This window comes from Oxyura jamaicensis, chromosome 25, assembly GCF_011077185.1.
Source record: "Oxyura jamaicensis isolate SHBP4307 breed ruddy duck chromosome 25, BPBGC_Ojam_1.0, whole genome shotgun sequence".
Classification (NCBI taxonomy): domain Eukaryota; kingdom Metazoa; phylum Chordata; class Aves; order Anseriformes; family Anatidae; genus Oxyura; species Oxyura jamaicensis.
In genome coordinates, this window is record NC_048917.1 from 403,231 (window position 1) to 429,472 (window position 26,242).

Here is a 26,242-nt window from a genome sequence, read left to right on the forward strand (position 1 = left end):
CTCAGTTGTATAGCTTAGCAAGCTGGCAAAGTTCAGTTCTATCAGTGCCTTGTCTAACTCTGTTTACCAGATCAGGTTTCCTGTCTGTTTGCATTCAGAGCTAATATTAGTGAATATGAGTGAAGTCCAGATTTGAATGCAGCTCTTGCCTTCCTGTGACAGTCCAGGAGGGCAGCTGGTCCACAGTGGTTTTTCATGTGAGCAGAGCTGTCTGTAGTTGATGGCAGAAAGTAAACGCTTTTTTTTTCCTCTACTACTGTAGTTTGACCTTGGATTCAGAAATGAGCTCATGAGTGGTGCTCTGGGCAAGCTGCCCTCATTTCTGCTCCCTTCTTTCTCCTCTTGACTATTTTGGTAGGTTGGTAGTGCACATTGCTCCACAGCTGCCTCCTTTGGGAGTGATCAGAGCTGCTGTCTTTTCCCATGAGTGAGCTCCAGGCCAATTACACAAGAACAGCAACTGAAATGAAGAACAAAATTGCCTGTATGTTGTTCATAGCTTCAGACCCGGTGGGTGCCCCAAATGGAATCTTTCCAAACCAGGCTAGCAGAAGGCTAGGTTGCTTGTGCCTGTGGGCAGGTGAAAAGCCAGGATTTTTTTTTTTTTTCTTTTTCAGTGAGGAAAGGTCCAGGAGTGCAGGTAGCACTTCTTCCCTTCCTCCAGTTAGCAAGGTGATGCTCTCTGATAAGAGTATTAAGAGTTGGGCACTTTGGCTTTAAAGAGCTGCAGTCTGAGTGCAGGGCTGAAGTCTGATGCAGATCTGATACAGGCCTGAACTCCTGCCCTAGCGTTAGAGATATCTCTTTGAACTCATTTGTTCCACGCACATCCATTCTCACATCCGTATACAACTTCTAAATACACTGCGCAAATTCAGACCAGATAAGCACTAATCTGTGTCTGATTGCTTGTGATGCAGTTTGTGCATCTTGGGTAGGTTATTTGTATAAAGCTGTTTCATCTATGAGGTGGGGTACTGCTTCAGAATCAGCAGCTTACAAAAGAACTCTTGAGAAAATGCTGTATTTCTCTTCCTTTCTTGTGGGAGGAAAATGTGTTTAACTAAATTCTGACAGTTAACAGAAGAACATAAAGAACTGCACCAGTGTCTTGGGCTTAAAAGCTAAAACTGCTGGTGGTTCCTGCAGGCTCCAGCTCTAGAGTGTCTGATGTGGATCTGAATAGAAAACTCTGGGGGTTTTTAGGCCCCCACAAGCTATGCTTGTGCTTTAACGGTGATGCAGAACTGGCCAGGCTTCTGGCATAGGTTATTAATTGTTCCCCTGCTCAGTGACTGAGTTGAAGGGGGCAGACAGCCCTCTGGCTCACAGCCGTTGGCATTTTATTACGTGATCACCACCACCCCTTTCAGAGACAATGGAAATTGAGTGGAAGGATCCTTCACTTGAATAGGTTTTGCAAAAATGGCTTCCGATCCCGTCTGAGACAGACAAGTTCTCCTACAAGCAGTAGCCAGCTGTTTGCTTTCATTTGGTATTTTTTAAATATATATGTTTTTCTCCTTTGCTTTAAGGAACTCAAGCCAGGAATCTCGGCCTGCCCTTTCAAACTCAATGCAGAGGCCCCAGCTGGGGCAGAGCGTCAGTCTTCCCCTCGAGATGGGCACAGCACAGCTGCCCTCAAGGTCAGGAGGTGCTCAGCTCCTTTTACCATGCCTCTCTTGCTGGTTCTGCCCTCCTGTCAAATAGCCTTCCTACCCAAACTTTCCTCTCTGCAGCAATGAACTCCTCTGGGCTAATGAATCATTGGTGTAACCACAGAGTATCTGTTTCCTTGGCAATCGTTTTTAGCAGACGCTATTCTCCTGTTACAGACACTTTCTATTTTAGGCAGCAGCAGCCGCCACAACAGACAGAGTTGGAGGTGGTCCCAGGAAGAGAGAGTCTGTCTGGTTACGACCACTCACAGGTATATCTATAGGGGTTTCAGTTACTCCTTACTTGTCCTGCATTATTTAAGTTGCATTTTGCTGGGGCTTTAGAGGTGGCTGCAAAAGACTGATTTGAGATTGGTGGAAACTTGGATAGGAAAGTATTCTGACCTGAGTTCTGCAGATCTGCTTGCTCAATTTTCACCTACCCTTGTTGAACCCTCCTCGCTATGTCTGTGCCAGCCTCAAATGGCCATGCTGTCCTGATAAAAACACCTAGGAGTCAGGAGAGCAGTGTGGCCTCCTGCATGTCAGGCCTTTATGTACAGAGCCCTCAGCTGTTCTCCTTGCTTTCTGACTTTCTATGTGCCCGAGGTACTTAACGGCTCACACTTGTACCTGCTTCCAGGTTCCTGTTCAGCCTGTGACTGCTGCTGGCCCAGAACACAGCAAGCCATTGGAGAAAGCAGAGAGCCTTTTTAATCAGGAGAGGGACCCAAGGTTCAGTGAAATCTACAGCAGTATCAATACAGGTAGGGAGTGCTGGGCTTGTGAGATGTCTGGAGGCTTGTTGCATATTTATCCAATTTCAGTTTTGATTCAAGTGCTCCTTGCTCTGTCATGCAGAGCAGTTCTGGATGCAGAGGTTCAGCATGACTGTGTTGTGGCAGCCCAGGTCTTGCAGAACAGTGGTGACTCTGACACTGGGTGAATAACTCCTGTGTACGCTAACGTGCTGTTGTGACACTTGTCCTGCAGCCAGTGAGTTGCTGGAGAGGTGTGGGAAGGGGGTGGGTGTTAAATTGTTTCCAGCTCTGTATCAGACAGCCTGCCTTAGGCTGATCCTTCACGTTTGTCCCCAGAGATAATTCCTAGTCTGAGCATAAAATGTAGTGGATGCTTTATCCCCAGCAGACCTTAATACAAAGTTTATTAGAAAATGGGGAGGAAATCAAATTAAACAGGATTTTACAAAAGTATCTGGAGTCTGTGTCTGGATAAGGAACAGTCACATACGATGCTTTGGCTCAAAGCAGTCTTCCTTCACATAGGCATGTCTCTTGCTGGCTCATTCTCTGTCCCTGCTCCTACTGGTGACTCTCTTGACTTCTCTCAACAGACCAGAACAAAGCCATTCCTGCCAGCACAGTCCCTGCCAACCAGCCCATCTTTCCACAGGGAAACACTTTTACTCCATCACGGCCTGCCGAGAACTTCAGGTGAGGCTTCCTGTGCTGTGCATTGAATGGCCTCGCGTTAACTTTATCTTGTCCTGCAGTTGTTCCAGTTCAGTTTGTACCTCCCTCCGCAAAAGATGCGGACTCTCAGCCCCAGTCTGCATGGCAGTGATTGTCCATCCATTCCTACACAGTGTGCACAGAAAACACAGGGGGAGCCCATCCAGGCCTCTTTCCCTTTGAGGGGTGGGGAGACAAGGGCTTCTGCACCCCTGCTCTACTGGCTGGTGTCACTTGGCTCTTGGTCAGAGGTACAGGAGCTTTGCGGGGGCCCTCAGTTGGCCCAGCATCTCCTCTGCTGTACAAGTCCTCACACTCATCATCACCTCCTCAGACTTTTTCCTGATATCCCTCTGCTGTTTTGCTTACTGAAGCTTATCTGTGGGGTAGCTATACCTCTTGGGCATGCCTAGACTGTAGCATAAGAATTGAGCTGGGTGAGAGTAGTCATGCTCACAAACCCAGCAGCTCCTGCCAGCTGTCTGCAGCAGGTCAACATGTTGAACACTGGCATGTGAGCAAGGTTACTCCATGTTTCTGGGCTCACTTTCCATTACCAGTAACTTGAATGGATGGTGTTTCTGCTTGCTTGTCCTGTATGTGATACCTAGCATCCTTCTGAGTGCCTCTTCCTTCTTCCAGGAGCAGCAGCATGGTACCTCCTGTGAACATTATTCAGCAACAGCCCTCATCAGCAGGCCGGATCTTAGCACAGATTTCACGCCACTCCAACCCTGCTCAGGTCAGCGGAACCAACTGGGCTCCGGGAACTCGGCCACCGTTCACACCCCAGGTAGCAAAGTCTGAACCCTCAGTGCAAGCCCTGAGCCCCCACTATGCCACAGCCCTTCTCATCAGCATGAATCAACCTGCTTTTTAACTTGCTAGCAGAGCAGTGCTGTATGTTGAGTGCTTTTTACTGCTCACACTGGTGTTTGAATGGCTTGAAGAGTTGCAATGCCAATGGCTGTTGGGGTGAATTTCTGAGCTACGCTGCGCTCTCCACTTTGCCCCACGCCTCTCCTTCAGCATCTCTCCTTCGTCTCCCATTTCTTGTTGTCTTTCAGCAAGTGGCATCCCAAACAGTGAAGACTCGGCCCCCTTCATTCAGCATGGGGACTTTCCAAGGCACCCCATCCTCCTTCAGCCCAATGACAGCACCTGGCTCTACAGCTTCCCCCAGTGGGACTGCTTACCCAAACCTTGCCGGCCGTGGCACTGGTTTCAGTGAGTACAGCTTGGGGGGCTGGGGAGGTTGGAGTACTGACAAAATCTCATCAGAATAGAGCTGGGTGCACCAGTCAGATACTGTCTTGATGTGATAGTGCTCTACAGTATTTGTTGTACGTTGGGAAAGCCCAGATGGTAAGAGCACAGCTAAATTCTTGCTTCGGCAGATGCTGCCCTTAACAGATTTATCAATAGGCATAGTGCGAGGGTCCTGGGCGGATGAATTTCAATCAAATTTAAGGCCAAGTGAGAGAAAACAAAGCCTTCTGGACACCTGCATCTGTTCTGCCCCGTAAATTGGCAGAACCAGACAAATGCTTTAATGCACGTGACAGTTTAGTGGCTCTCCTTAGAGGGGAGATCTCACCCTGTTCCCGGTGTAACAGCTGGACACCACAAATGAGTTGCACACTTTGAAATACTAAAAACCCCAGGTTGCACCTAGAAATACTTGCTGGCTTGTTCCCTCTTGAACAGCAACAGAGGCAGCGCAGACCCCCACTCCATTCCAGACACGGGCAACAGAAGGTGTGGGAATGTGGCCACAGTGGCAAGGACAGCACCATGGCACGCCGTCTGGGGAGCAGCATGTGCAGCAGCCGCAGCCAAGCCAGCCTGAGGTCTTCTCAGTAAGACAGTGCTTTTTTTTTTTTCTAACCTCCTGCTTGAGGACTGGTGAAGGCCAAAGTTGTGGGGATGAATGGTGTTTGAAGTGTGGGCTGAAGTGCTGGCATCTTGTCCCTGTTCAATATCTGAGGTCTCAAACTCGTGAGTAACCTGGTGGAGTTGGAACCAGGAAGCAGAGGGCAGAGATGCCTTGGCTGGACTGGCTTTGTGTTCTGATGTATTACAGAATCAGCACAAAGCTCTGCCAGTTTTGCAGCTGAATTAACCCTTCTAGCTATAACTTTTTTTTTTTTTTTAAAAAAAAAAAAACACCACCACCAAAAACACACCCAAATCTGCAAAACTACATAAAGTGAAGATAACTCCGGAGTTCGTATTCTTCCTGTGAGATGGTGCTCCCTGTTTTCAAAAGGGAGTCAGTACAGTCACTGCTTGTGATATAAATTCACTGTTCTCCTGCAACCTCGGACACAAGCTTTCTGTGCCCTTGAGAGGGAAGTTGACATCTTTGTCTGCAGTACCCCCTCTAACAAACTCATTTGTGACTAAATTACCAGTGTGCTATCCTAGTCCAGATATAACTCTGTTCTTATATCCTCACAGGACATGCTGACAATGCTGGGAGACCAAGGACCCAACTACAACAATGAAGAGTTCCCAGAATTGAATATATTCCCTTCTTTTTCAGAATAAAACAAGTCCTGCGGAAAGCAAACTATAGCTATATATAATATCCATGTGTAAAGGAAAACACCTAAGTCTTTTTTTTCAAAGACTGCTGAACTTTCTAAACACTTCCAACCTTCTGGAGGCAAAGCTCTGCCTGACAGCCTGGAGGATGGATGGCCTGCGCAGGAAGATGATGCTGTGGTTTCGGGCATCTCCTCCGTGCGGTGCTGGCAGCGAGGACTGTTTGCCAGGAGGATTGAGGAGCGCTAGAGTGCTGTGAGAGCAGCTGTGCTCACTGACTGATGGCCCCATGTTTCCAGAGCTGCTTGTGAGCAGTTTTTGTTCAGCATACTGGGTTGCTAGGGGGGATTCCAGTCTGGATTGCAGACAGCCTGCCCCTTACCCCAGAACTCAGAAGGTGGCTCATGCTGTTTTATTTCAACCTTCTATATCGTGACTCTTTTCTATAAAACACAAAAAGTATTGTAACTTTTTAAATACTGGAAGAAACTCTTCCAAGTGTTAACTCTGTATAACACAAGTCTGGGAGATGCTTGGGTAAGAATCTTTGTCAAAAGCAAGCTTTCTTGTCAGGAGACACCTACTGGAGGAAGCTTTGATGTCTTTGGAAGGTTGTTACAGTGTCTCCAGTCCGGGGTGCTTTATTTAGATTCCCATGTTCACAGGCATGTTGGTGTGTGTCTGGGCACCATCTCTTCTGTGAACTGTGCAATCAGTATGGGCCTCTGTCAGCATGACCTGTAACCTCTTTGGGGCCCAGTCATTCGTGTGAATGACAGGATAATTACGAGCCATAAAAATATTACTTATGTAGCTTTTTTCTTGATGTATCAGTTTTGCAGCTGAAGGTTTCATGCTGTCATGAACCAATGTTTCAATGGGCTATTTTTTGGTTGGGGTGGGGTGGAGGGATGGGATGGATTGGACTGCTCTGCACTTTCCATACAGCTTTACCACTTCTAGATCAAGTTTCTCACCTTTATTTTGGAGCTGGATGTCTGGTTCCCTGCACAGAGGCCCTGGATTCATTCAGGAACTGGCTGGGAAACTGCATTTTTCACTACATGCTCTGAACAGCAGCGTTCACTCTTATGTTCACAGTCTTAAAGAAAAAATCCTGCTATGTGGTGACGCTGTTGCCAAATCACAAAATGGAGGAGAGCAGGCGAAAAGGGATCAGAATGATTTAATAATAATAAATCTTGACTTTGTACCTGCTGGCTTCTTCAGCAGAAACGCTTGTGGCAAATCTTGCTCTCCTCAGGGTGTGTAGGGTCTGGAGGAACAGTTTGATTCCCCCTGTGATGGCAAGTTGTGCTTAAATTTCAACTGGAGAAGTTGTTCAATGCGGAGTTTGACTTGGAAGGAAACAGCATAACTGCAGCGGGGAAAGAATCTTTCCTGGAAACGTGGTTTTGTTTTGTTGATGTCTGCTGGGCATTTCTCCCTCCTCCCTGCATGTTGGTGAGACCCCCCTGTGGAATGGCATCCTCTTTGGTGTGGTGAAAGGAAGGGTTGTGGTGACTTTCAGGTCCCAGTGGTGAGGGGAGAACCTCCAAAAAGCAGATTTTGGAGACTTACCTAGCAGAAAATGTCTGTATGGGGAAGGCTTTGAGTGAAACATTTGTGTTACTGTAAAGTAAAAATGAATTTCAGTATTTGCAAAGACCCAGAGAAGTTCCTCTTGGTAGTGGAACAGAACTTTCCTTTTTTCCCTCCTGCCTTTGTTGGGAAAGGAAGACTTGAAGTTTTGCTTCAAATTTACCTATGAAAAATGCAAACCTCCTATTACAAAGCTGGGAAACCTCCCTTGATCCATCCCCATCTTTTTTTTTTTAAAAAAAAAAAAAAAAAAAAAAAAAAAAAAAAAAAAAAAAAAACGGGGAAACTGCTACCAGCAATAACTGTGGTGGGTCCCTCTTTGCCTGCAGCAGCCTATCATGCCCCGTGCCGTGTCTCTTGCCGGTTCCCTGGCTGTCAGGTTGTAGAGTGTCCTCAGGCTTAGAGGAGATCTATTTTGTCAAGCAGTGTGGTGTTAACTGCCCCAGGTGTTCGTACTTGGGCTTGTGGTGCATGCTTGCAGGGCAAAGGGGGCACGTGAAGGACCAGCATTGAACCACGCTCCTCCAGTGGTGAAGCTGTTGTGACCTGACCAGATGGAGAATGGATCAGCACTTTTCTGCCAAAAGAGGAGGAAAATTCTTGTATCTACATAAATTACATAAATCAAGCCCTGTGTATTGGAGGGGAACTTGACCTTTTGGGAAGCTACAGCTCTGATACTTTCCAGACTGATCTCCAGCTGTTGAGCTCTGTCCCAGGGCAGCAGTGGGAGCTGGACTTGCTGCTGGTGCTTTGAACCCACCCCTGAACACATCAGGACCTTGGGGGCTGCATGGAGAAAAAGCCAAAACTGCCAGGTCTGTATCTCCCCAGGCTGAGAGCATGTCTCTCCCTTCACTCCTGCCCATGGGCATCTAAGCTCTGGTAGGTGACACTGCTGCAGACCTCTGGTTTCAGGTCCTGCCATGGACAATTTGAGCAGCTGGAGAAAATAGGCTGAGCAGCCAGCAAATGCCAAGCCTGTTGGGAAGTGTTGGCCTGGCTGTGGTGCTGGCAGCAGCTCAGGACCAGGAGCGGCAAGGGGCTGGTTGGGTTTTGGCACTTGTGCCCTTCCTCATGCTGCTCGAGGGACAGAGCTGGGGAGGGCAGGGGGCACGGTGGGACAGCTGGGGGTGGGGTGTGTTCCATCGTGTCCTGTTTTGATAATTGTATTATTTTTCAATGTGCGTGGGGGGTGTTTTGTCATACAATTGCTTGGGGCAGGCAGGAGACAAACCTCCTTTTGGGGGGCTTGTTTTGGGCCCAGGGCTCTGTGTCGGTGCAGGGGTTGCAGATGATTTTATGTAGCAGAGATTTTACAACAAGATATTTTCCCTTTTTTCAAAGCTCTGTGTTGTTGCTGCCTCCTTGCTTGCCTCCCCTCTACCACCTCCAGCTTTTGCCCTGGGGCTGTGCCCCTGTCAGGGTTGCCCCGAATCCCCTTCCTGAGCCTGGCAGCAATACCAGGCCAGCGTGGAGGGGTCGGGCACCTACCTGCTGCCTTTCCCTGAGCTCTTCCCTTCCTTACCCTCCCCCATATTTAATTGCTTCCAGATCGTGGTCTGGAACCCATTAGCAGCCCTTGTGATCTCCTGGCTCGTGTTGGAGCCTAGCTGGGGCCTGCGTGGATTGCCTTCTCCTCCCTGCAGCTGGGGAGAGTGCACCCCCTGCTACCCCCGTACCCTCCTTGCCCCTGACCCATCTCCAGCCCCTGCCGGGTGCAGGTTGGGGCAGGGGAGCGTGGCCCCGAGCTGGTCGGTGGCTGTGGGGCTGTGCTCCCCGGGAGGTTCACGGCTTGGTCACATGTGGACGAGTCAAGGCCCCGTGCTTGGGGCCGCCTGCGGGGGGGGTGAATGCGTGGCAGAGCTCTGCTCTGATTCAGCCCCCACTTCTCAGCAGCTGGGGAGGGTGCACTTGGGGGGGGGGGGGGGGGGTGGGCAACGGTGGAGGATGCGGGTCCCTCCCTCTGAGGACCCCGAGGGGAGCCTTGGATGGGTGGCATGGATGCAATGCAGCCCCAGTCCTCGCAGTGCCCCTTGCTCCTAGCATGGCCCTGGGTTGGTTCATCCCTGGTTGGGTGAAGATGGCCCTGTGGGGGCCTGCAGGGACGGGTGGTGAGTGCAGGCATAGAGGACGGTGGTGTCACAGCAGGGCCCTCTGGAATGTGAATAAGGAGGGTTTTCTGACTTGTCCCCATGGGAGCCGCGTGATGGGGTGACAGTCACAGCAGAAAGCACCGTCTGGCCCTGCTTCCCCATGGCCGTGCTGCCTGGGCGCTAGGCTGAGCCATGGGGCCACAGCTCTCCCAGACCTGTCCCCCCAGCAGGGGCTGGGTGCTTGGGGTGGCCCAAATCCTGCCCCAGCAGGAGGTCACGGGGAGAGCAGCCACAGGCAGAGCTGGGGCCCTGTGCTGAGTGCTCCAGGCATTGCACAATGACCCCGAACTGCTCAGGCCTAATCCTGCTGTACAATGCTTCTCCTGAAGCAAGCAGGTGCTCAGCCCTCCCTGGGGTGCTGGACTGGCTTGGGGGTCTCCAGCGGGGCAGCAGGGTGCCCCTGGGAACAGACCCGGAGCTGCTGGTCCCCAGGCTGGGGCTGACTCAGCTCTTCCCCACAGCATCACGTGAAGCCAGGAGAGAGCTTTTGCCATAACCCCCCCCCCCTTCTCCCCCCCCGTTTCCTCCTTCTCTCCAACACTGTACAGACCCAGGCGATTGCCAAAACTTTCCAGCTGCCTCCAACTTCCTCAATCCAGCAGCATAAAAGAGCTGTGGATGCGGCAGCTGCATCCCCAGTCCAGGCTGCAGCACGCTCCTACCAACAGCAGGATGCTGGGGTAAGTGGGTGAGGGTCCCACAGGCGGCCCGGGGCCTCTCAGGGTGCTGCTGGGACACTTGGGTGGCTCCTGTCCTCCAGGGAAAGGGAGCCCAGCAGGGATGGGTGGAACTGGGGCCCTACGTGGCAACCTCAGGACCCTCCCTGTAAGGGATACAAAATGGGAAACTGAGGCACAGAGCAGGGAGTGGAGTGGGGGCTGCACTCTTGGGCTGGTGTCCTCTGCTCTGCCCTAGGGGCTTGGCAAGAAAGAGGACTTGAGGGTCTTAATGGTTAAAGCAACCAGGGGGGCAGGGCTCCTCGTCCCCTTCAGCCTGCACCCCCAGACCCGGATTCCCTGGGGTCTGGGGAGCCCTGGTGGAGCTGGAGGCTGTGGGGAAGGCTTCAGCAGGGCCGTAATGGGATCCAGCTGCTCCTGCTCATGTGATGCCTGCAGGCAGCCAGCGCTGCCTGCAGCAGGGCCCTGGCCTGGAAAACAGGGCGGACAGTGGGTCCTGGTCCCCTCCAGCCTGACAGCGGCATGGCCTGAGGGTCCTGGTCCCCATGGGGATGGTGCTGTTCTCCCACCACTCCTTAACAGGGTGGTTGCAGGGTCCCAGTCCCCTACAGCCTGACACTGCTCTGGCCGCAGGGTTTGGGTCCCTTCCAGCACCATCACAGTGACAATTGCCTGAAACCGGGATACGCACAAGGGTCCTGTCCTACCCTTGCAGCACTCCCAGGCTCAGGTGGCCTCTGTCCCCATCCCACGGTGTCTGTCTGTCCCCCAGGATGTGGTGGCCCACGCTGCTGGTCCTGTTTGTCCCCGTGGTGGTGGCCCAGCTGCACCCTGAGCGGGCGTTGGATATCCAGTGGGACCTGTGGAAGAAAACCTACCGCAAGCAGTACAACGGTGAGGTACGGCAGAGCCCCACAGGAGGGGACTGGACCCTGGAGGTTACTGGGGCTACGTGGGGAATTTGGTGACAGATCCTTAGGGAGATGACGTCTGCATGGGGTTGGTGCTGGTATCTTTGGGGTGTGAAGCAGTGGAGTGAGTCCCCATGGTGGCAGGAGGACATGCGCAGGACCCATTCATCCTGCGCTGTGCCCCAATGCCATCTCACCCCATGGCGCAGGCGGATGAGGTGGCACGGAGGCTGATCTGGGAGAAAAACCTCAAGTATATCAACACTCACAACCTGGAGCATACACTGGGTGTCCATACCTTTGAGCTGGCCATGAACCACCTGGGTGACATGGTGAGTCCTTGGGGGGCCATGATGGGGTGGGGGAGAAGGGACAGTCAGAGCACCCTTGGGTGCTCTGCCCAGCAGCCCTGTGGCTGTACCTACCTGTTTCGGCTCCTTCCCCAGACCAGTGAGGAGGTGGTGAGGACAATGACAGGCCTGAAGGTTCCCCGGAGCCGCCCACACCGCAATGAGACACTCTACATCCCTGACTGGACTGACAGAGCCCCTGCTGCCGTGGACTGGAGGAGGAAGGGCTATGTGACGCCTGTCAAGAACCAGGTGAGTGGGGGTGCCCCTGGGGGTGCTGGGGTGCCCCTGGGGGTGCTGGGGTGCCCCGAGTGCGTCAGCTCCCTGGTATTACCCATTGCGTCCCCACAGGGTCAGTGTGGCTCGTGCTGGGCCTTCAGCTCGGTGGGCGCGCTAGAGGGGCAGCTGAAGAGGAAGACGGGGAAGCTGCTCTCGCTCAGCCCTCAAAACCTGGTGGACTGCGTGGCCAACAACAATGGCTGCGGTGGTGGCTACATGACCAACGCCTTTGAGTATGTCCGGCAGAACCGTGGCATAGACTCGGAGGATGCCTACCCCTACATTGGCCAGGTCAGGGTCTGGGAGGCTGGGTTGGGTCACCCCCACCCCTCCAGGCTGCCCTCCCCATCCCCTTCTCACCTGGCCCCTGCTGGCTCTGTGCAGGACGAGAGCTGCATGTACAGCCCCACCGGCAAGGCAGCCAAGTGCCGTGGCTATCGGGAAATTCCTGAAGGCAATGAGAAAGCTTTGAAGAGGGCTGTGGCCAGGATAGGACCTGTCTCTGTGGGCATCGACGCCAGCCTGCCCTCTTTCCAGTTCTACAGCCGGGGTGAGAGCCGGGGAGAACCCCTACTCTGTTGGGGGCCAGATCATTATCAGCCTGGGGAAACTGAGACAGCCAGGTGGTTTGTCCCAAGTGTGATCACCCATCCTGTCCCCTAGGTGTGTATTATGATGAGAGTTGTAATGCTGAAAATATCAACCATGCGGTGCTAGCAGTGGGCTATGGCACGCAGAAGGGCACCAAGCACTGGATCATCAAGAACAGGTATGACAGGACAGATTTTCTGGGTCAGGGTTTGCCTAGGCTTTGCTGGTGGCTCAGGCTGTTCCTTCTCGTGCTGCAGCTGGGGTGAGGAGTGGGGCAACAAAGGCTACGTGCTCCTGGCACGCAACATGAACAACGCCTGTGGCATCGCCAATCTTGCCAGCTTCCCAAAGATGTGAGAGCTCCCGGCCTGCTCCCTTCCTGTGCCCATCAGGCTGCCCTGCCCTGCTTCTATCTTCAGACTCCCACCTTTCGTTCTCGGTCTCTGAAGCGGCTCTCGCTCCAGGGGCATTGCTACTTCCCCATGAGAAATCTCACCCAGGTGAGGGTCAAGCCGCCAGCCACAGAGAACCGCTGCTATCAGCTCACCCCAGGCCCCATCAGCATGACGTGTGCCCGATGCCACCTTCCCGGGGCAGTGGATGCTTGGGGCCAGGCTTGGCCAGCTCCAGGGAGGCTGATCTGGCTGGAGACGATTGTGCGAACTGGCCTGGTGCCAGTCTCTGCCACTGGGAGCCAGGCATGGACCTCCCTGTGCCAAGGGTGTGGATCTGGCCCTCCTGCCCGTCTCCCCCTGCATCCCAGGGGGCTGTGGAAAATATGATTTTATTTTTAAAATAAACACTGTTGGGAATAAAGCTCGGTCTGATTTGCTCTGTGCTGCCTTGGCACAGTGGTGAGAAGGGGCTTCGGGGGGGGGGGGAGGGGGGGAGGAAGCCCTTCCCTCCCAGAGTGGTTGGAACTGGCTGGGATGAAGCAGGACAGAAGGGGCTGCTGCCACCATGGGGACCATGAAATGCTGGTGGCCTTAGAACAGGAAAAAGCAGTGCAGCAGGCACCCTCCTGCAGCAAGCAGAAGAAAGGGAGGGGGGGACACCAAAGGAGGGGAAGGAAAGCAGAGTTAGAAAATAAGCAGCTGGTGCAGATGGCAGTGCTCTGGCTTCAGCACGAACATCTGTGCCAGGACTGGGTGGTGTTTTGCAGCCCAAACCCCACATTCCCCTCTCTCCCCACCCAGTGAAACCCAAGTGCTCCTTTTAATGAAACAAATAGCAAAAATGGCTGCAGCAAGGCTTGTGGTGAGCCCTAACAGGAAGGCAAGGTGATATTTGCTTTAGAAATTTACACAAAAAAATATAAATTTAAAAATGAGCTTTATTTCTTGTTTTTATGGTATGCTCCTCTGATGTACAAAGCAAACCTCAGCATATGGTGAATGCGTTTTCCCCTTTCCCGCCTTAGCCAGGATGGTATGTGTTGCTTATGACCCAGTGGCGTGGGCAGCTTCTGCTCCAGGTAGGTCAAGCTCCTACACACCAGTGAAGCTGTGCTGCCAGACACCAGTGCCAGTGTAGGGACGGTCCCTGCCTGCATGGGTGCCAGCCAGCCCACCGTCCTCCTGCACCAGGTGGGTGCATCTCCCAGGGAAGCACAACAAAGGGCTGTGCTTCCCCTCTCGCAGCCTGCCTTCACTGAATGTAAATTTTTGCAGCTTTGACTTTCACTTGCATTTAACTTACGTTGCCTTCACTCCTGGTGACAGGCATCAGTGGCATCAGTAATGCCCCTGGAGAGTGAATGTGATTCCTTTTGGGGCAGGTGGGGGTGTGCAGCTGCTCTGGGCAGCTCTCTGACCTCCTTATACCATCCTGCTGGAATAAAACAGCTTTTAACTGCACGGCAGCTTTCTTTAGGTGTGTTTAAGGGCCCAACTCCATCGCATAAGCAGTGTGATGGGCCCTTAAGACCACAATGGACATACCTCAGTGAAAATGCTTCTGTGTAGCTTGTTGTTCTGGAGCCACAGCATGAGGGATCACTGTAGCCAGGCTGCTCCTTGTCTGGAAGTACCTTTTGGTGCATCTCTGGATGTTTTTTCACTGTTTAAAATGTAGAAGAAGAAGAAAACAACGTGCTGAAATGCAACAGTCCTGCTCATACAGCTGCATCTGTAGAAAAACTTGTGATGTCAGCAAAGCTACATTCAGCAACTGAAGATAAAAAAAAATGTGGGTATTTCTCTAAACAGCACTCAGGTCGGAGCTGGGCTAAAAAAGCACTGCTTTCTTCCTGTTGGTCTCATTTCTGGTATTGGTAGGCCTTTTACGAAATATGTTTTTTTTAGAATGCAAAAAACAATTTGTGTACCTTTGCCTGGTATTTTCCTGGTGGCTTTGACACACTCCAGTGAGTAGAAAAAAAATCATTTCCCTCTGCTTCCCTCACCAAGAAGAGCTAGGGACAGCAACAGCTGGCAGTCAGAAGGTGGCAGTCCGAAGGTTCAGCCTCCCTTTTTGCTGGAAGATGCAGGTTTGGCAAAACCTGTGACTGTTGGGGAGGGAGTATGAGCTGGGTTGTAGCAGAGAGTGGGTTCAGTATTAACAACAACAATAAAAACCCAGTGGCAGTGATGGAGGGATGGCACGGGAAAGAAGCAGTTACTTCCTGTTGTCTGGTTTTATTTTTTCCTTCTTCCAAAAGTTCAGGTGTGCGTTTTGGCAGTGAGGGCTACATCGGATTGGTGAGGAACTGGGGGATCTGTTGTGGGGTTGCTAGCTGTGGAACCTGTCCCCAGATTCAGATGGGCCTCCAGCTCTGGGATGAGCTCTTGAGATGCCACCGCTCACCCTGCAGATCAAGCATGTGTGGATCTAGCTCTAGCCTTACCTTTCTTAGGAACCCAGTTGTATTTCTACAGATGAGCAGCAGAAATTGTGAGCAATCACAGTTGGTTTGCTGAAGTGTCTCATCAAGTATGAGTATTTCATTCACTCTCCCCAGGAACATCCACCGGTAAGGGGAAATCTTTTGAGAATTACTTCAATTATTTAGGTGGAGGGCTCTCTGTCATTGCTCTCTTGCAATCTCCAGCAAATGCAGCTGCCTTTCAGAAAATGACTCAGCTGAATCTCCTGTGACACTGTGCTGCTTCCTCCTCCTCTTGCAGAAGATGGTTTCTTGCAGCCATTTTATGTCCCATGGCGCAGAGAAATATGCCCTCCTGCCTTGCTCTCCTCGGGGGGGTGGTCTGGTGAAGCTCCAAGCTGAAGCTCTGCTTCCAGGACACTCGCTGCTGTGTTTCCAGACTGTGCTGCCTGCAACTTAATGTGCATTAAATGCAGTTCTCACTGGAGTGCAGCAGGGACTGGCCACAGATATGCCAGGTTCAGCTTTGGAATGTGGCCATGTTTAAACCACATCTTCTGGTCTGAGAAGGAAAAAGTGATTTTTTTATTTTTTTTTTTTTTTTTTTGTGGTTGCTTTGGTTGAGCTGAGGCATGGCCCGGGCAGAGCACAGCGGGGCAGCTCCTAGCTTGTGGAAATGCAAAAAGCCCCTTGAGGGGGGTGTGGGGAGGGTACAACCATCCCTGCTCCCCCCCTACTCCCGCCTATAAACTGTGGTGCAGCTCTGCACCGATATTTGGTGCTTGGGGTCAGGTCCTTCACTTGGCTGCGATCCTCTATCAGGAGTGGAGGGGCTGGGTCAGGCGCCACGGGCATGATCTCAGCTAAGTGAAAATGAAATCAGAGCATTTCCTCATTTCTCAGCTCATGTGATTGGATCTGCGAGTCGCAGCTGCGATCACTGGATGTGTGAGCCCCTGCGTGCACCAGCCCTGGGGTGGCAGTGGGGACATTGGACGGGCCCCTGGCATCCCTCCACTGGTGTCTGTGCTCCCTGAGCTGGCAGAAGGCTGCCCAGGTACGTGGGTTGCGTTTGTGTCTTACAACTCCGGGAGAACTCAGCATTGAGGAAGTAAAACTGAAGAAACGTTTGTACGTGGGGCTTTGCCTCCATCTCATCTCTTCCAAGCACCCCTCTGCAGGTGTTTGAGATGCAGCAGCCTCTCTTTGAGAGCTGGCAGATACCAATTGCATGAAAATAGATGTGTTGTTTTTGGTTTGTTTTTAGGTGCTGTAAAACACGGGTTTGTGAAAGCAGCTGGTTGGCCAGGGGGATGGATAAGGGTTTCTCAGGGTGGAAGCACCAGCTGATGCGTGTCTGGATATGTCCCTGCCTGCTGGTGTGCGTATGGGCACAGGTTTTGTCCAGCCGAGCTTTCCCCAAGGGTACTTTGAGTCCTCTTGGGATTCTTCCTAGCTCGCAGGGTGGCAGGCACAGGGCTGTGGGCGGGATGGGGCAGTCGGCATCACCTAGTGTGGAAAGCCTGCCAGGGGCACGCCGGGGAGCCCGGTGATGACACCTTGACCTGCTCTGCCTCCCTTACCAAACCGGCTTTGTCACACAGCGGTCAAGCACAGCCCCGCTCCAGCTCTGAGCCCGTGGCTCCCAGTGTGTGTGCGGCATTGCACCAGCTCCCCAGGCCCGGCCGCGCAAGATGGAGCTGCTCGTGTGCGTTGCCTTCCTGGCCGTGCTGGCAGCAGCGCTGGGGCAGCCTGACCCCACGCTGGACTGGCACTGGCAGCTCTGGAAGAAAGCCCATGGTAAAGAGTACCGTCACCAGGTAGGGGCAATGTGGGGGGCATGGCTTGCGGGGAGGGGGGGGGGGGGGGGCTCCACCCCCCCGACCGGCCGGGGGAGGGGTGAAATAGCTTTGGGGAGCCTCTCCTGCCCACCACAGCACTGCCGGGTTGAGTTTGGTTTCAGAAAGAGGAAGGGGAGCGACGCATGACGTGGGAGAGGAACCTGCGCCTTGTGACACTGCACAACCTGGAGCACTCCCTGGGGCTGCACTCCTATCAGCTGGGCATGAACCACCTGGCTGACATGGTGGGTGACACCCCGAGGTGGTCAGCCGCTTCGCGAGTTACCTGGGGGGGACACGGACAGACGGGTAAACAGGATGCGTAAGTGGGTTGGGGTAGAGAAGCTCCTGACAGCCCTTCTTTGTCCGTCCTTGTGGCCTCCAGTAGGAATGGCCCTGATGCTGCCACGTTCAGCCTGCCTGTGTGAGGCAATCAGGTGTGAGGAAATCTCCCCATTAATGTAGTGTTTGTAGTGTGTGAACTTGGTCTTGGTCATTATGTGTATGTGCAAATTGTACCCCTTCCATACCCCAAGACTGTAGTGTTGGTTAATGAGACATACTGGCTTCTAGGGATTTCTGGGGCTGGAGTCAAGTTTTCTATTGTCTTTTTCTTGCCCTTGCCAATGAGCAGCTAGAACTCAAATGTAAAATAAATAAAAAGCCAGGGATCTCCCCCAAACCTCTAACTCCTTCAGCTTGAGGGAAACCCATTGCCACCTCCCATGTGCCCCATGTAAGCCTTATCAGATGCAGGGGCATCACAAACTGGTGCTTCTACCCCCAGACCAGTGAGGAAGTGTCTGCTCTGCTGACTGGGCTGAAAGTTCTCCACAGACACAACCGGACCTCCACGTACCAACCACAGCCAGGTGGCAGCATCCCGGACACCGTGGACTGGCGGGAGAAGGGCTGTGTCACGGAGGTGAAGAACCAGGTGCGAAGCTCTCCCCATCCTGGTCCGTGCTGGGGCAGCATGGGACAGCACCTGAGCCTCACTGGGGCTTTTATAGGGTGCCTGCGGGTCATGCTGGGCCTTCAGTGCCGTGGGAGCCCTTGAAGCCCAAGTGAAGCTGAAAACGGGGAAGCTGGTGTCCCTGAGTGTACAGAACCTGGTTGACTGCTCCATGATGTATGGGAACAAGGGCTGCAGTGGAGGTTTTATGACCAGTGCTTTCCAGTACATCATAGACAACAATGGGATTGACTCGGATGAATCCTACCCATACATGGCTCAGGTAGGCATCATACTGAAACAGTATGTGAAATCCTCAGAGAAATACCTGGGTGTTAAAAGGAGTGAGGAAGCAATGTGGTAATTTGTTTTGCTCTCTTGCATAGCTGCCCCCTCCCTCCTCCAATTTTGGTTTCCCTCTGTCTAGGTTTTCACCAGTCTCCTATGTAGTCGTAGTCTTTGCAGATGATTCTTTCAACGCTGGGAATCCTGGGGAAGAGAACTTAAGTTTTTTGTTTGTTTGTTTGTTTGTTTGTTTTTTCTCCTCATGGGTAAATTAATTCTTGGAGCCAGAATTTCTACAGGTTCATTTCTGTCCTACATAAATTATGAGGCATCACAACACATGGAAGAGAAAAATGGGACAGCACTCCTGGGCCCTGTTCTGAGCTCTCTCTATTATTCCATCTTCTATAGTTTAAAAATGGGGTATTCATATTTCTACCATGACAACAGGCAGAAGTTTCCAGTGAACTACATTTAGACAGTTTTTTGAAAAGCCACCTGTAACAGATGCTGTGTAAGTACTGCAGCATACTGTTCCTGATGTTGTTTCACATTGTTGACACATGAGCAAGTAAATATCCGCCTGCTAAGTGTCTTGATGGCCAGAGACAAAAGAAAAAAAGAAATGTCCTGGTGTCTTGAAAATATGGCATGTGATAGAATGTCAAAGGAACAGCTTCTCAGTTCAAGGAGGAAAAGTGAAATGCAAGTCTTAAAACATGCATAAGGCAGCTACAGGGATGAAAGATGCTGTTATCTGTGTCTAGATAGAGAACAAGGAGCCACAGGCTTAATTTACAATAGAGGAGATTTAGGTTAACTCTGAGGTTAATCTTCTGATGGCAAGGGTGAGGAAGCAATGATAGTTGCTCTAGCAAAACAGTAGAAGTATTATCATTGGAGGTTTATAGGAAAAAAAAAAAAAGGCAGAGAGTACTATTAAAATGGTTTAGCTGCTCTTGCTGTGGGGAAGTGAGATGGACAACACAACCTCTACAGGTCCCTTCTGCCATCCACTCTGTAATTCTGTGTACAGAAAAATGGTGGTCAAAGAAAAGCAAATAATAGGGTAGCATAAAGTAAAAGGGGCCTGGCAGAAAGCATGTACCTGAAAGACTTAAGATGCTCCTGGTAGATTCCACGTGTTCCTCTTCTTAACTCCTGCTCGTATCTACCAGAACGGGACATGTCAATATAACGTTTCCACACGAGCTGCCACTTGCTCCAAGTATGTTGAGCTCCCATATGCTGATGAAGCAGCCCTGAAAGATGCTGTAGCCAATATTGGACCAGTCTCTGTTGCCATCGACGCAACCCAGCCCACGTTCTTCTTGTACAAGTCAGGTATGTCCTTTTTCACCCTGGAGGCCACACAGATCTGTGGCCATGTTTTGTCTTCTGTCTCTCTCTAATTGTAAAGCTTATGAAACTTAAATATAGGTTGAATTTGGCAAGTCAGGCCTTAGTTCCTAGATGAGGCCCCAGTATGACAAAACCTAAGATTGTAGCATTAGCTGCTATCAGCCTCTAGCACAGACATTGTTGAATTTAGGCCTGCTTTGCTGATGGGGCCTGGTGGGCTGATGGCATGCTTCCTTCAAACTCTGTTGCTTTGCAGGTGTGTACGATGACCCACGGTGCACACAGGAGGTGAATCATGGAGTACTTGTGATTGGTTATGGCACCCTAAATGATAAGGATTACTGGCTTGTGAAAAACAGGTAAAGGCACTGCAGTAAGTCACCAAACTCTACATGCTCACCATCTACGGTGGTAGGCTTCTCATAGGTCATCTCCCTTTGTTCACACTGGCAGCCTCAGACTACAGATTTTATAACAACTGATATTTGTATAGATTAGAGGAAGGTCAGTTGGATGCCTGTGTGATGGGAATTGTTACAGAGTTGAACACCGATATTGGGCCTTAAACTGTTCTCTAGGGATTCATGCTTAACCACATCAAAAAAACCTTGATGTCCTCCTAGCAATGTGAAGGAACTTAAAGTGTGTATAAGTATTTTAAATGCATTTGAGGTTCCGTTTATGTTGATGTGTTCCACTGAAACTTAATCTGGAATTTGAAGTTCCGTGAAGCAGTTGATCAAAACACTTTATCACAGGCACAAGGAAGTCTGAATGGTTTTATTCCATCACTTGCCTGTAAAAAGCTCTGACAGAAACCTCAAAAACATTGGAATGTTGATAAAGCTGCTGCTTTACAGAAAAAGGTATTTTTTTTTTCCTAATGTCTAATAGATTGTTTCTTCTCCCAAAAGCTGGGGTGTGCATTTTGGTGACAATGGCTATATCCGCATGTCAAGAAACCATGCAAACCACTGCGGGATTGCCAGTTATGCCTCTTACCCACAAATATAGAAGGACCTCATGCTTTGGAGAGGACTCCTGTGGCTTCAGTTAAACTGCTGATGCTGTGCTTGCGTGAATCTACTGACTTCAAGAATCATTTTCTGTCTCTATGGGCAAAATCCTTCTGTTAGGTTAGCCTGTTCTACAGAATGAGAGAGGGTCCTTTGTGTGGATCTGGTGTGAGGATTTTGGAGTATGATTTAGAGACACCCATTGACCTCTTTTTGGAGGAAAAAAAAAAAAAGTATTTTTTTCAGAGCTAAATTGTGATACGTATAGTTATAATGCAGATCTTGTTTTTCTCCCTCCAGCACTGAGTACTACTGTAATGATATGGATATGATTTTAGCTTTGTGTGATGATGTCAATGAGATTGCAGGCTTTGTTTGAAAAATAAAAGATCAGTTTCATCATCCCCAAATCCTACATATTGTATCTGGAGGAACAAATATGTGCCAGAAGGAACTTAATCTAGGCAGGCTCTACCTGGCATCTTCTTTTCTGGTGCTGCTATAGCTCCCTTTTCCTACAGCTGAGCCAGGTGATACTTGAATTTGCCCACTTGCTGTCTTTGGCAGCAATGCCATAATTTGCTTGTCCTTGGTTTGGCAGATTAAGAACTCTTTCTGTTTAAAAGACAAAAACAAAACAAATCAAAATAGCAGGACAGAGTCATTTCCTTGGGAAACAAATGGTATTTCCAGGGCTTCACCAAGAGGAAAATCTCTCAACATGTTGTTTGTGATTTGGGAATGGAGGATGGGGACCGCTGCCAAAGGCAGGGCAAGACGAACGCAGCTGCTATCAGTGGTTTTGTATTAACGTGAACTTTGTGTCATTATCGCAAAATGTAAATGCTGGCGCTTCAGTTGCCACTGCACCCACATGACACAACCTGTGCTCAAGAACAGCATTCATTTCTAACACATGACAAAAAAAAAATGTTCTGAAGGGATAAAGTTTGTCCTGTTAAAAGTTTTAGTTGAGACTGAAACTTCACTCAACCCTTTTCTTTAGATATATATATTCACTATAGACCTAAGTGTTGTCTTAAACAATTTTTTTTTTTTTTTTATCAGTTAAAAACTTCTGTTGTGGATCATTTTTACATTTATTTGGGTTAAAGAGTTCAGAGAGGAAATGTGTTGCTTTACCTCCTAAAAAGACAGCTCAAATGCTGAACTCACAGCCCAAGTACATTTGGGAGCCAGTGCAAAGGAACCAATCATAGATAAGAAATTCAACAAGAGCAAGTGCCAGATTCTGCACCTGGGACAGGGCAACCCTGGCTATATGTACAGATGAGGGATGAGAGGCTGAAGAGCAGCCCCACAGAAAGGAAGCTTGTTAAATTTCATATGGTTGATGATTGCCCAGCCCTCTCATTTTTCAGGATGCCACCACAAGGCCTCTCTATGCTCAAGGGAGTCAAGAGCTCCTCCCGGTTTAGTGTCATCTACAAACTTAGTATACATTGGCTATGTGCTGGAAATAGAACACTGCATGGAGGAACCAGTCCAGGAGATTCCAGGAGGTTGCTAGGCTGTGTGGAAGATGGCTTCCTGACACAGCTGGTTTGAGAACCTACCGGGGGGGTGTCCCACTAGACCTGCTCTTCACTAACAGAGAAGGACTGGGGGGAGACATGAAAGTTGGGGATGGTCTTGGGCAGAGTGACCATGAAATTGCAGTTTTCAATTCTTGGTGATGTCAGACAGGTAACTAGCAAAACTGCTGTCTTGAATGTCTGGAGGGTGGACTTGGACCTGGTTCAGGACACTTGTTGCAGGGGTCCCTGGGGCAAAGGGGTCCCTGGGGCAAAGGGGTCCCGAAGGGCAAAGGGGTCCCGGAAGCCTGGATGCTCCTCAAGGCGGAAATCTTCAAGGCACAGGAGCAGCCTGTTCCTGAGTCCCATAGGGTGAGCCAGAGGGGAAGACCGGTGTGGATGAACAGGGAACTTTTGTTGAGACTCCAGGAGAGAAAGAGTCTACATCCTCTGGATATTAGGAAAAACTTATTTATGGAAAGGGTTGTTAGGCACTGGAATGCAAGCCCAGGGAAGTGGCTGTCACCATCCCGGGAGGTATTTAAAAGCCATTTAGATGTAGAGCTTAGTGATATGGTTTAGTGGAGGGCTTGTTAGTGTTATGTCAGAGGCTGGACTAGGTGATCTTGGAGGTCTCTTCCAACCTAAATGATTCTGTGAAATTAAACAACTCTCAGCACCCCCAGGTCAGCTGGGGAGAGTCATCACTGTGCCACCACGTCCTCTAGAGGAAAAGCACAAATCCATGCCCAACACAAAGACACGGTGAAATTTGTTTTATAACTGAAGAAAAATATTACTCTTGAGCTTGGGGCTGACAGGAAAGCTGGTGCAAACTACCACCCTGCAGGGACAGAGGAGTGAACCTGGCAAAGTGACTTCCGCTTCCCATGCATTTCCACTGCTTTTACTCTTCATTTCACTGATGGAATAGTGTACTGATTTATTCTCCTCTCTGCCCACCCTTTAGCTGCATCTTAAGGCAGCCAGGCCCCTCCAGAACTTCCCAGTAAAAGAAAAGCAGATTTCTTTCATGATGTTTGATTTATTACAAAAACCTCGCTACCTCAACCCTCACCAGAGCAACAAGAGCAAAGAGGGAAAAAAAAAAAAAAAAAAAAAGCACAAACTCCTCCCTGAAATACAAGGGGGCTTCCTGGGGAGCAAGCATGGCTGGGGGCTTCCCATGCCCCACCCCAAGAAGCAGCTCTAACAAGCCTCTGTCAAAAGGAGTACTATTATCATCACTAGACAGAGCTCCTTTCCACAGATGTTCTGGTAAGTTGAGCAGCACCTGGAAGAGATGGACACTAAGATTTACAAGGTTCAAGAGGGCTGCAGCAGGCAGAGATCCACTTGGTTGAAGGGAGTCAGTAAGGCAACAGAGGCAAGAAATGCTGCAGAGCTGCACACCCACAAACAAGCTTCTCTAGGTGCTAACACTGATGTCACAGCCACACCGGCACTAAATCTGCAACAAAGCAAGGTGTCTCTACTCCAAATACACAGAGAAGGGGGTTTGGCTGGGGAGTTTTGGGATCTGGTGGTGGAGTTTGCCTTTTTTTATTATTATTAGAGGTAGAAAACAACACATCACTGCCGCTGAAGTGATTGGTGACTCCCTCTTGCAGACAGGGCTGAAGCCCAGGCAGTGCTCCGCAGGTGTGACTGTTGATGATCCAAGCACACCTGCTGTTCTGTGTGGGTTGTTTGCTCTCGCCTAAGCTCTGGGGTGATGGTTAGATTTAGCTTTGCTCAGTTCTTTTTGGTCTTGGGGGTGTCATACTTTCTCTTGCTCGAGTACCACAGCAGCAGCGGGATCCCAATGGAGGGCAGAGTCATCACACCAAAAGCTGCCCAGTCCAGCTGAAGGGAGAAACAGTTTTAAGTCAAAACAAACCACGCATAGCTGAGTCTTATAACCACGAGATCCTCTCAGATCTTCCACCCTCAAGGTTCCAAGGCCAAATCCTACAGAGACAGCTCCTTTAGGTAGCTGGGATGAAGCCTGTTCTCCAGATCTGTGATATTTTTCTGGACAACTGACAGAGATTAATTGCAATCCATGCTGGAGTTTTCCAGCTGACTGTAGTGCAAACCAAACACACCACAAGCTGGCACTGCACTGGGCTGCATGGCAACTGCAATTCAATTACCAACTCAAAGATACTTACAAAGTGAGGGGAGAACCTCCTGTCGAACTCACGCTGAGCCAAGATTCCTCCTTGCCCAGGAGCACTTGTGAAACCAACCTGAAAAATGCAGAGGGGGAACAGTATTTGCTACCTTTCCATCTTGCAGCAGAGCACGTGCAGTATAAGAGAGTAGGCAAATCCGTCATCCCTAACAACCACCTCAAAGAACAGTCAGCCATATCTGTTGTTCAATTTTTTGTGAGGATCCTATGAAAGGTTAAGCCACTCACCACAACCTGTCCACCCTCCTGTGCCAGATACGTGATGGTAGCAGAGGTGAAATTGAAATATCCAGCTTTGAGAGGCCGCAGAACCACAGTGTGGGACACATTGCTTGCTCTGTGAGATGGAAGTTACGGAAAATAGTTTCATTTCATCAAGGGAAATAACCTAAGGAGATAGGTAAAAGTAGAGTCCTCTGTAGTTACAGACAGCAGACCCATCTGACACTGATCCAGCCAACTCCTTTTCCCCAGCCAGAGGAGTTGCATGGCAATTTTGTCCTGTTTGCAAGTAACTTATTTTAAAAGGCAACAAAACCACAAAAACCAACACCCTCAAAACCAGAGGTTTGTGTTCAGCACCTTGCACAGGGCCTGGAATGGTGTAATTTTGGTGACACCGCAGACAAGTGAACTACAGGATTCTTAGGGGTAAAACTGAGTGTTGGAGAAAATACTTCAAAACATGAAAAGATACGGAGCAATCCTGTCCCACTTGACATTGAGCATCCCAGAGACAATGCCAAAATCCTCCGGAGGGAAAGAATCATCCGACAGCTCCACATCTAAAGCAGCACTAAAATGCAACAACAAAAAACAAAAAGGGGGGTGAGAAGCAAGTCAGACTTGGTATTCTATTCACTGGAGACTGCACCAAAGAGGAAGGACAGTCCAATATTGACAATTCCACTGTTGGCATAACTCATTTTTTGCAACAAAAATGCACAAATAAAAGATGGGGAGGATGGTCAAGGTGTATTACAGGGAGACTATAGAAAGAGGAAGGCAAAACTGAGAAGCTGCAAAAAGACAGGGATGCAGAAATTAAAAAGCTCACAAAGACAAGAAAGGAATTCTGTGTTTATGGGTAACGCAGAGTATCACAAGCTGACATGAGAATAACTGTGCCATGTTGGACAGAAAGCTAAAGCAGCCACAAGGTGAAAGCAGGGACAAGAGAACAGGAAGGAAAAAGCAAATTCCAGGGTCCAACCTTCAAGAAGTGTGATGAGCACTCACAGTTGGGGGAGCAAAGGCAACAGCACATTATGGAGCCTAGAAACAGTCACGAATCCCAAAGGCACATACACACAAGATTTGTTCCTGGTCAGTATTGGAAACCCAGAGAAGGCCTACCTAGAACCAACATTGTAGATGTTGTACTGCAGCGTCAAGTCTCTCCCCTCCACAGCATATCTGTTTAATAGAGATTTGGAGGCCAGGAGCCTGGCACCTTCTTCACAGTGGGCCACGTAGAACAGGGCAAACACAGCAAGAATCAGGAGCTTCATCTAGAAAGAAAAGAAAATGGAACATTATTGATAATTTCACTGCAAAAAGAACACAAAAGGGACAACTAAGCAAGACAACACATTCACGTGTAGTAAAACATGAGCAGCTGTATACTTCACAGCAATATCCTAAAAGGATGTCACAGGGCAGGGAGAAACAACCCTAGCTCCATACAGCTCTGCAACTGCCTCTGAAACATCTGTACACTTTCCTGCAAGAATGTGAGTAACGACACTGCTGTGGCCTAGACTGGCATGCATGGCAGCAAAGGTGGCAGTTTTCTCCCTTCTCAGAGCCCGAGCAGGTATTGTTCCTGCTCAGTAACTGGCAAAGATCTCAGATCACAAAACCTCTTTCAGTAACTTTCAGAGCAGAACTTCTGTCAATTAATGGTTTCACCAACTTTGTCGTTTAACAGTTAATTGCCATTGCGAAGCATCGCCTTACAAAAAACAGAGGCGGTTCTTCCCCC

The 26,242-nt window shown here is 50.0% G+C and overlaps 4 protein-coding genes across 13 annotated transcripts in view; 3 read left to right on the plus strand and 1 right to left on the minus strand.

Annotated features, from left to right (window-relative positions):
* The window catches only part of ARNT (aryl hydrocarbon receptor nuclear translocator), a 28,220-nt gene extending 20,885 nt beyond the window's left edge, over positions 1-7,335 (plus strand). For 5 of the 9 annotated variants that reach the window (XM_035346582.1, XM_035346586.1, XM_035346584.1 and 2 more), the window contains 8 exons: positions 1,536-1,646; positions 1,852-1,930; positions 2,302-2,425; positions 3,013-3,112; positions 3,773-3,923; positions 4,198-4,357; positions 4,838-4,989; positions 5,591-7,335. In XM_035346582.1, the coding sequence (XP_035202473.1) occupies positions 1,536-1,646; positions 1,852-1,930; positions 2,302-2,425; positions 3,013-3,112; positions 3,773-3,923; positions 4,198-4,357; positions 4,838-4,989; positions 5,591-5,680 (967 nt within the window). In that variant the 3' untranslated portion in view covers positions 5,681-7,335. The remainder of the gene's footprint in view (positions 1-1,535; positions 1,647-1,851; positions 1,931-2,301; positions 2,426-3,012; positions 3,113-3,772; positions 3,924-4,197; positions 4,358-4,837; positions 4,990-5,590) is intronic. The other 4 variants (XM_035346588.1, XM_035346589.1, XM_035346590.1 and 1 more) reach the window with 2 other exon arrangements.
* A 1,912-nt stretch (positions 7,336-9,247) lies between these two features.
* Positions 9,248-13,075, plus strand: CTSK (cathepsin K). The gene is made up of 8 exons (XM_035346591.1): positions 9,248-10,115; positions 10,885-11,011; positions 11,233-11,355; positions 11,470-11,625; positions 11,725-11,943; positions 12,037-12,202; positions 12,316-12,421; positions 12,501-13,075. Exons 1-8 carry the CDS (start codon positions 10,054-10,056, stop codon positions 12,598-12,600), a joined length of 1,059 nt encoding a protein of 352 aa, XP_035202482.1. The 5' UTR covers positions 9,248-10,053; the 3' UTR covers positions 12,601-13,075.
* Positions 13,076-15,928: 2,853 nt separating this feature from the next.
* Positions 15,929-20,759, plus strand: CTSS (cathepsin S). 2 transcript variants are annotated; one of them, XM_035346681.1, is made up of 9 exons: positions 15,929-16,124; positions 16,335-16,350; positions 16,672-16,887; positions 17,031-17,153; positions 17,696-17,845; positions 17,922-18,146; positions 19,327-19,492; positions 19,767-19,869; positions 20,425-20,759. In XM_035346681.1, the coding sequence occupies exons 3-9, from the start codon at positions 16,762-16,764 to the stop codon at positions 20,522-20,524; spliced, it is 993 nt and encodes a 330-aa protein (XP_035202572.1). In that variant the 5' UTR covers positions 15,929-16,124; positions 16,335-16,350; positions 16,672-16,761; the 3' UTR covers positions 20,525-20,759. The 2 variants fall into 2 exon arrangements, with proteins under 2 accessions (XP_035202572.1, XP_035202571.1); XM_035346680.1 differs by lacking the exon at positions 16,335-16,350 and having other exon boundaries at positions 15,931-16,124.
* A 2,843-nt stretch (positions 20,760-23,602) lies between these two features.
* The window catches only part of SSR2 (signal sequence receptor subunit 2), a 3,407-nt gene continuing 767 nt past the window's right edge, over positions 23,603-26,242 (minus strand). The window contains exons 2-6 of the mRNA XM_035346682.1: positions 25,615-25,769; positions 24,956-25,054; positions 24,487-24,595; positions 24,236-24,313; positions 23,603-23,927 (exon numbers count right to left, since the gene is read on the minus strand). Coding sequence (XP_035202573.1) covers positions 23,817-23,927; positions 24,236-24,313; positions 24,487-24,595; positions 24,956-25,054; positions 25,615-25,769 — 552 coding nt within the window. The 3' untranslated portion in view covers positions 23,603-23,816. The remainder of the gene's footprint in view (positions 23,928-24,235; positions 24,314-24,486; positions 24,596-24,955; positions 25,055-25,614; positions 25,770-26,242) is intronic.

Excerpts from the sequence above, each read along its gene's own strand:
- CTSK (XM_035346591.1), top strand. The coding sequence starts at position 10,054 with ATGCGGCAGCTGCATCCCCAGTCCAGGCTGCAGCACGCTCCTACCAAC. Across the intron at positions 11,944-12,036 it reads CCTACCCCTACATTGGCCAG|GACGAGAGCTGCATGTACAG; the intron begins GTCAGGGTCTGG and ends GGCTCTGTGCAG. Across the intron at positions 12,422-12,500 it reads CACTGGATCATCAAGAACAG|CTGGGGTGAGGAGTGGGGCA; the intron begins GTATGACAGGAC and ends CTCGTGCTGCAG.
- CTSS (XM_035346681.1), top strand. The coding sequence starts at position 16,762 with ATGGAGCTGCTCGTGTGCGTTGCCTTCCTGGCCGTGCTGGCAGCAGCG. Across the intron at positions 17,846-17,921 it reads TCACGGAGGTGAAGAACCAG|GGTGCCTGCGGGTCATGCTG; the intron begins GTGCGAAGCTCT and ends GGGCTTTTATAG. Across the intron at positions 19,493-19,766 it reads GTTCTTCTTGTACAAGTCAG|GTGTGTACGATGACCCACGG; the intron begins GTATGTCCTTTT and ends GTTGCTTTGCAG.